Source organism: Halictus rubicundus, chromosome 7, assembly GCF_050948215.1.
Source record: "Halictus rubicundus isolate RS-2024b chromosome 7, iyHalRubi1_principal, whole genome shotgun sequence".
Lineage (NCBI taxonomy): Eukaryota > Metazoa > Arthropoda > Insecta > Hymenoptera > Halictidae > Halictus > Halictus rubicundus.
This window is the reverse complement of record NC_135155.1, coordinates 14,087,779-14,096,815: the sequence shown is the minus strand read 5'-3', so window position 1 is coordinate 14,096,815 and position 9,037 is coordinate 14,087,779. Positions and strand designations below refer to the sequence as shown.

Below are 9,037 nucleotides of genomic sequence, written 5' to 3'. Positions count from 1 at the left end.
CGCTCTCGCGACGGTTTCGGCCTCTATGTTTTCGATCGGGAAAACTTCTGGCCATCGCGTAAAACGATCTACACACGTTAAACAATATCTATTCCCGCGCGAAATCGGTAATGGCCCCACTAGGTCGATGTGCACGTGCTCGAACCTAGCGGATGGCAACGCGAAGGTACCGATAGGGCTCGTTGTATGTCTACTTACTTTAGCGCGTTGGCACTCGATGCAACGTCGGGACCATTCGCGACAATCCTTTTCCATCGACGGCCATACGAAACGTTCTTTTACTAATCGTACCGTGGCTTTAATTCCGGGGTGCGAAAGCGCGTGTGCGGATAAAAACGCCTGACGTCGAAAAGGCTTTGTTACAAATGGTCTGACATTTCCGGTCGAAATGTCGCAATAGATCTGAGTGGCGCTATTTACTAATTTTATGCGTTTTAGTTCCAATGAGGTGTCAGACGCGGTCAGAAGATCTTTCAATTCTTCATCCGTTACTTGTGACCTCGCTAAATCATCGTAATCTAACGATGCGGTTACGGACTCTATTCGAGACAAAGCGTCTGCCGCCTCATTGTCTTTACCGCTGATATGTCTCAGGTCGGTCGTAAATTGTCCTATGTAATTTAGGTACCTAAACTGCCGGGGTGTGCATTTGTCCGACTTTTGACTAAATGCAAACACCAGCGGTTTATGGTCGGTGTATACCGTGAACTTGCGGCCTTCGACAGCATGTCGGAATTGCTTTACCGCGGCATAGACGGCTAATAATTCGCGATCGTACGCGCTGTAATTACGTTGCGCGGGAGACAAGGCTTTCGTGTGGAAAGCTAAAGGTTTCCACGAACCTTCTTCCCGCTGCTGCAACGTTGCGCCTAACGCGAAATCCGACGCGTCAACCATTATTGCGAGATGCGCGTGACCCGACGGATGCGCTAATAATGCCGCGTTTGCCAAAGCTTCCTTCGACGCTTGGAAAGCTTTTTCCGCGTCTGTCGACCACTCAATCGGAGCGTTTCCTTTAACTTTGCGACCGCAAAGCAACCGATTAAGCGGTGACTGTACCGATGCCGCGTTAGGTATGAACCTCCGATAAAAGTTGATCATTCCGAGGAACCTACGGAGTTGCTTAACAACCTCGGGTCTCGGGAAATCTACAATCGCTTTGACTTTATCAGCTAACGGTCTAGTGCCTTCCTTGTTCACGATATACCCTAGGAATTTCACCTCGGCCGCGGCGAAAACACACTTGCTCGGATTGATTACAATACCGTATTGGTTCAGACGTGAGAAAAGCTGCTTTATATGGTCCTTATGTTCTGTTTCGTTTCTTGATGCCACTAAAATGTCATCGAGATAAACGTAACAGAAGTCAAGGCCTCTTACAACATTGTCTATAAAACGTTGGAACGTTTGTGCAGCATTTCTCAGTCCGAATGGCATTACGGTGTACTCAAACAATCCGAACGGAGTGGTTATCGCGGTTTTGGGGATATCGTCCGCGTTTACCGGGATCTGGTGGTACGCTCTCACCAGATCTAAAGTAGAAAAAATCGTTTTCCCGGCTAGTAGACGCGAAAAATCCTCTATATGAGGAATCGGATAACGGTCCGGGATCGTGCGCGCGTTGAGAGTTCTATAGTCGCCGCAGGGTCGCCATCCGTTATCCTTTTTAGGCACCATATGTAGGGCCGAAGCCCACTGGCTCTTGGACGGACGGATGTGGCCCTGGCTTAACAGCTCTTCGAACTCTGTTCGCGCGACCTGGTACATATCAGCGGAAAGTCTACGCGTTTTACAAAAACTAGGGGGTCCGGAAGTCGTGGTAATATAATGGACTACGTCGTGTTTTACCTTGCGCGGGGTCGATGTCGGTCGTGTGATGTCGGGAAACTGCGCCAAGATCTGATGATACGGCGAATTTCCCACGATGGTCTTGATTGATCCGACCTCACTTCCAGCGATCCTGCCGGTTGAAAACAGCGACGTAGTCTGGTCCAGGAGGCGACGGTTCCGCAGGTCCACAAGAAGTCCATAGTGGCTCAGGAAATCCGCTCCGATTATGGCCTTGTCGACGTCCGCGATGATAAACCTCCACTGGAACGCTCGTCGAAGCCGCAGGTTGACGTTTATTGTACGTACTCCGTACGTACAGATCGTTGAACCATTCGCCGCATACATCTCGTACGACGTCTTCTCCAGTCTGCCTTTAACGCGTGTACGTGGGTATACGCAAAAGTCTGCACCGGTGTCGATCAAGTACTCCTCTTTCGTTACGTCATCGGTAACGAAAAGGCGGCTGGTTCTGTGGCCGTCACTGCTTGCCGCGTTCAGTGCCGGTTTGGTCCATTTCCCGACGACTCATAGCTGCATGGTGAACGGCATTTCGTCGACCGCTCCTTGAAGACCTGGTGGTACCAGCATACTTTTCCTTGTGATGAGTGCTGCTGCTCCCTGCTTTTGCTGCGCGATCGCGATCTGCGTCGGAACCGAGATCCACTACGCTCTGTACGGCGCGAAACAGACAACTCCGCGATGCGCGCTTCCAATTGTTCTAATCGTTGGAGCAGCATCTCAGTTCCACGGTCCGTCGTGACGCTTGCTATCTGCGGCTGGCCAGCTCCTTCTGCATGGATTTGGTCCGCAATTTCTGCCAACTTGTCAAGCGGTAGGTCCGCCTGTGCTGTCACGATCGCCCGAGTCATGTTCGGCAATCTACCTGCCCATAATGTGCGCAGGAATTCGTCCGACACAGTGGTTCCTGCTAGACGCCTCATGTGCCGTAAGAATTGCGAGGGGGATCGGTCTCCGATTTCTTCCTGTTCTAGCAGCTGCCGGATCCTATTGCCTTGGGAGGCCGTCAATCGGTGGATTAGCTGCTTTTTCAGCGTCTCATATTTGTCCTTATCCGGCGGGTTCGTGAAAATGTCTTGGACTTCTATCGCGTATTTCGCATCTAGCTGCGACATAACATAATAAAATTTCGTCGCGTCGGCTGTGATGCCATTCAGGATAAATTGTGCCTCGATCTGACTAAACCAGATTAACGGCTGTTCCGGCCAGAAAGGTGGCACGCGAATTGCCACTCGATGCACCTCGGTGGCCGCTGTGCGTACGTCTCCTGGTACGAGACCGTCTGGTTGGGACATGATTGCTTTCACGACACTTGTGCACTTTCAACACCTTTGCACTACGCGAACTCGCACTAGAAAAACTCGTTCCTCGAACGTCGGTGTCACCAATGTACGGATATGGGGGTTTGGATTAAATAAATCTCCCCAGCGTGTTCGACCCAGGAACTTGGTTTATTCTAGTCGATTACAGAGTTCTAACTTATACGCGGCGCGAGGTGTGTTCGGATCTCTGGTCGAAACGTTTCTGCTCTGTCTTCTTCTCGCAGGCTTTTTGCCTATTCCTGAATCGTCCTGATTGGCCGGGGCTGAATTAGCCTTTTTAGCCAATCAGGTACCTTTTTCGGGGACTCTTCTCGACCTTGGCGCGGTCTCTCTAAACGCGGGGGTGTCCCCGTAATTCCGGTAATGCAGCGGGATTTCCGACGGGCCCGCGGTGCATGGCGCGGCCGGCTATCGCCTACCTGCCTAGTTTCCGGGTCCCTTTGGAAAACTCGAGGTTTATGATACCCGTACGCGCTGTTGAGGCCGATGGTAAAAATCTAATGGCCAATACGTGCCATAACAAAAACTGCTAAGACGCCTAACGGCTTTCTCAAAAACAGCTGTGGGACAACGGGTTCCATAAACTCGCTCGACCATTTGCACGCCAAATGTTACTAAATGTACGTGCCGATGGCCGCTACAGAATCATTCGAACGTATTACCTGCCTGCTACCATTACAATTAACGACACGCTGCACTAATACTTGTCGATCAGGCGTCTGTACGGAGACCAAGAAATAATTTCAACGATATGCCGCATTGGTTTTTTAACGATAACTGAAAATCTCGCGCAACTTGTTCAATCGCTGGATAAATCGTACCCGCGGCAATATTTCTATGTCAAGGCCGGTAAGTCAATCCCCGGCGGTTCCAGCATTAATCGCGTAATTATTCGCGAAACCAGTTATGCATAATTGGCCGGATAATTGCCGCGTAACAGGCTGCGCACGCCGCCGCCCAGAATACAAAGTATTAATTCCACGCGAAAATGTTGATGATCGGTGGCAGGGTAGACTCGTAACTTATCGTATCGGGACTCGTATACCTAATTTATCGCGGAAAATTGCAGGATGTCCTTCTACGGAGGGGCCCCGTGTGTCGTCGTTGGATTGCGAGGAGCCGTGGGCGTCGATGCACGCGGAATGCATAAGCATAAGTGTCGCCCGAGCCTCTCTTCCTTTCCGTAATGAAACATTCCCTCTTATCGTGATCACCGTTCGAATGGCACTTTTTTCCCCATTAAACCACCCGATGACACAACCGGGCGAGCTGTTCGTGTGGCTTCGATGATCGCTTAACGACCTTGGAAAATGCGGATCCCCTTTGCAACCAGCAGGAAAAATTAGGAGAAAATAGATTCGCTTCCGAGCGGCTGCTATAAATAGACCAAGGAATGCATTTTAGATAAAAATCGCTACACTGGATTTTATGCATTTATAACGAAAATTAGTGCATGTTTGAAACTGTACAAATCCGGTCTACTGTCTACTGTTGTCTACTGGCGTGTACTGTTCTCTACTGTACTGATCCCTACTGTTGCCTACTGTATTATTCTCTCATGTTGTCCACTGATTACTATTGTCTAACGTACTGTTGTCCTCTATATTGTTGTCTACTGTTTTCTCCTATACTGTTGTCTTCTGTACTGTTTTCTCCTGCTGTGTGCTGTGTGCTGCCGTCTACTGTTGTCTACCGTACTGTTGTGTACTGTTCTCCTCTATATTGTTGTCTACTGTTTTCTCCTATACTGTTGTCTACTGTTTTCTCCTATACTGTTGTCTTCTGTACTGTTTTCTCCTGCTGTGTGCTCTGTGCTGCCGTCTACTGTTGTCTACCGTACTGTTGTGTACTGTTCTCCTCTATATTGTTGTCTACTGTTTTCTCCTATACTGTTGTCTACTGTTTTCTCCTATACTGTTGTCTTCTGTACTGTTTTCTCCTGCTGTGTGCTCTGTGCTGCCGTCTACTGTTGTCTACCGTACTGTTGTGTACTGTTGTCCTCTATATTGTTGTGTACTGTTTTCTCCTATACTGTTGTCCTCTGTACTGTTCTCTCCTGCTGTGTGCTGCTGTCTACTGCTGTCTACCGTACTGTTGTGTACTGTTGTCCTCTATATTGTTATCTACTGTTTTCTCCTATACTGTTGTCTTCTGTACTGTTATCTTCTGTACTGTTTTCTACTGTTTTCTAATATTATCTACTGCTGTGTGCTGTATGCTGCTGTCTACTGTTGTCTACCGTACTGTAGTGTACTGTTGTCCTCTATATTGTTGTCTACTGTTTTCTCCCATACTGTTGTCTTCTGTGCTGTTATCTTCTGTACTGTTTTCTAGTATTATCTACTGCTGTGTACTGTGTGCTGCTGTCTACTGTTGTCTACCGTTCTGTAGTGTACTGTTGTCCTCTATATTTTTGTCTACTGTTTTCTTCTATACTGTTGTCTACTGCTTACGGTGTACTGTTTTATTCATTCTACAACAGACTGCAGAAAATTCGTTATCGATTAACTATCACCAACAGCGATCATAATAAAATTCTATCAAACCATCAACATCGCTTGCTCCACATAAAAAACAACTCTTGGTCGAAACAATTTTTTATAAAATTGATTAAATGTCACTTGCAAGTGAACTTGGTGAGACTTCCGTCAGGGTGATCGAAATTTACGGGGCATTCGAGGTCAGAGTACGGGGGACCCGCGCATCACAACGAGCATAATCGCGTAATTAGAATTGTATTCGTATCGTTATTGCCGGCTTGTAAGTAGAACTTAATTTATACACCGGTCCGGGTATTTTATAATATTCCTCGGAGCGGCCGGCGAGGCGGAGGCTCATTACGACTTTCTCTGTTCGTTTACGGTGCACCATGGCTTTTGCATGGCGATTTATCGCGTCGAGTCCGGAGATCAATTACGGATAAATAAACTAGGATCGTTTCACCTTGTTCACCGGGGACACTGTGGAATTTCGAAGTCCCTGATCCCACGGATAATAATTAGTCGTTCGCAGATCTTTATGTGCAGTGTTCCGTATCAATTATACGAAGTTGAAGTCGCATGAAAAGTTCTTTTATTAATGATCTTGATAAGTTCGAAATAAGGTAACGATAGTCTTAAATTCGTATGACGTTCTTACTCTTTCGTACCTTATCTATTCATTTTTGTCATAAGTGCATAAAATCCCCAGTCTACTAATTAATAGTGACTACGTTCAATTTCAAATAGAAAATTAAAAAATATATAAGCACGTCGACTTTAATACTAGCACGTAATTAATCATATTCCGTATGTGCAAAATATTTCTATTAACGATCAAAGTAACATGATAAAACCAGTCATAAAGAAAATATTGATATAAAAATTAATATGTTTGTTCGTTGGGCAAACCAGGCACAGATTCAAGGAAAGATTTAACTGTTGCCAAGCATTAAATTATTTCTGTGGCTATTGTCATTTTCACGAATATTGAAAAGTGTTCTTTCGTTTTGTCATGCTATCTAAACTTTATAATTTTCTCCTCGAGAAAAAGTGCGTGTAATTGTGCGAGTGTGGACAGTATAATGGGTGTAAAGAAAATTTCGCGATAAGAATGGCGGTCTGCCAGCAAGAAAGTCCCACGAGCCTGCGTTGCAGTCGATGCGCCAAAGGGATGAAACGCAGATCGCACGATCGCGATGCACCGTTACCCACCGATGAACACGGACGAATAAAAGGACGCCGCGAGATATCGATTGGCACAGTAAATGATTTCTAAATTGGATCGAGGGCGCGTGGCGCTCGCGCTCGCTCGTGCATAACGCGAAAAAATCCTCCGCGCAAAAATCATCGGTGATCTCTGCTCGATTACGGAAATACGGAAGAGGCTTCGCGGGCTGCGGTCGAGTCGCGGTAGAAATCATTTTCCACGAGACGAACGGAAGAAACATAGTCGTCGACGAGAATGTGCAAACTTATTGTTTCATTATACGTCAAAAAATTCTACAAACGTAGCTAGATGTAAAATCGTCAAGTGGTATTTTAATACAATGTCTACCAGTGACTGTGTCATAATTCTTTTAATTTTCATAAACAATTCGTTTATGATCATAAGGGCCCCTTAAACTGGCGGGTTTTAATATTTTTAAGTAACGATTATTTATATTTTGATGATGCATACAGGAGGTATTATTCAACTTTATTTTTTTAGGTATAAATTATTTAAAAAATGGCTAAAAATTTGGATAGACAAGTTCTTCTTATTTTTAATAAGCAATGTGATTTTAATAAGAACATTTTAGTAAACCTAATAAGTAAACCTAATAAGTCCTTCAGCAATAGCAACTTTTTGAACCTGCAAGTATTTAATATTATTGAGGAAAAGAACATTTTTGATTATTGAAAATCAGATTAATAGGCTACCGGTAGAGAAATCGTTAACGAGCCATTGTAGATTCGCAATTTGATCGACAGAGGGATCGATATAAAGAATTCCCGGGCGAGATTATGGTTGTTTGCGCGGCGCCAGCGTGTCCATGCTCGCGTCGAGCAACAACAAACGTCGTCGTCGTGTAGAGCTCGCCGAAAAACTTTATGAACGGTTTATGAGCGCAATAATCCGCTCGCGAGTAACACAATACAGGCTAATTATAGAGGACGAGGTCCAGGCCGGTCGACAGGCATTAACGTACCCGTTAAACTCGCGGCCACGACAGCCTGGGTGGCTTCCCTATTTTCGTCTTTTTTTTCTCTTATTTTTCCTCCTTCTCCTCCTCCTCCATCCCCCCTCTCGCCCTCTCTTTTTCCCTCTTTCCGAGTTCGTCTCTCTTTCTCCCGAAGTTCTTCGCCGGTGTTCCTCGCACTTTGATCCTCGCGACGCTAATGCGTCTCTGTTATTTCAGTCCTTATCCCTGACAGCTAGACCCCGGCGAGACGCTTGACAACGACTTTTTCGATTCGTGTAAACCGATCCCCGAACGACCTCGCGGTTCGATCGGCACGGTGACGTTCCCAGTAACGTGTTTCATCGAACCGGTTGTATTTTGCCAAGCAATAGGGCGATCGATTAGAAGAACTGGAAAAGATTCAGTCGCAGTTCCGGCAGAAATGGGTGTAAAATATGAGATAGGTGTAGGTTAACAAATTATTCGGAACTGTGGAATCTCTAGTTAATTTAGATGTACTTGGGAATTTTTTTGTTTTTTTTTTATGAGGTCATTGAGGTCCGACCGCAGGAAAATTTGTTGGAATGTCTGGATCTTCAGGAAAAATTGAAATTTTCTGAAATTGCGTGTTCTCCTCTGTAACTGCGTAGAATGGAGTCAAGGTCGAAAGGTCATAACTCCGGCAAAAGTCATTTGAAGCGGTAGAATCTTTACTTTTAATTAAAATTGAAATTTTCTGAAATTGAGTGTCCTCTGTAACTCCGTAGAATGGAGTCAAGGTCGAAAGCTCATAACCCCGGTAAAGGCCATTTGAAGCGGTCAAATCTTTACTTTTAATTGACATTGAAATTTTCTTGAAATTGAGTGTAATCTGTAACTCCGTAGAATGGAGTCAAGGTCGAATGGTCATAACTCCGGTAAAGGTCATTTGAAGCGGGCAAATCTATACTTTTAATTGAAATTGAAATTTTCTGAAATTGAGTGTTCTCTGTAACTCCGTAGAATGGAGTCAAGGTCGAATGGTCATAACTCCGGTAAAGGTCATTTGAAGCGGTCAAATCTTTACTTTTAATTGAAACTGAAATTTTCTGAAATTGAGTGTTCTCCTCTGTAACTCCGTAGAATGGAGTCAAGGTCGAAAGGTCATTTGAAGCGGTCAAATCTTTACTTTTAAACCTTCTTCCCAGATTGTAGTTGTATGTATTATTAAATTTATTGCAATCTA

General features: G+C 45.3%; 1 protein-coding gene across 1 annotated transcript; it reads right to left on the bottom strand.

Moving 5' to 3' along the window:
• Positions 1-2,324: 2,324 nt before the first annotated feature.
• LOC143355873 (uncharacterized) lies at positions 2,325-3,143 on the bottom strand. Its single transcript, XM_076791042.1, has one exon. It carries the CDS (start codon positions 3,141-3,143, stop codon positions 2,325-2,327), a length of 819 nt encoding a protein of 272 aa, XP_076647157.1.
• Between the last annotated feature and the right edge of the window lie 5,894 nt (positions 3,144-9,037).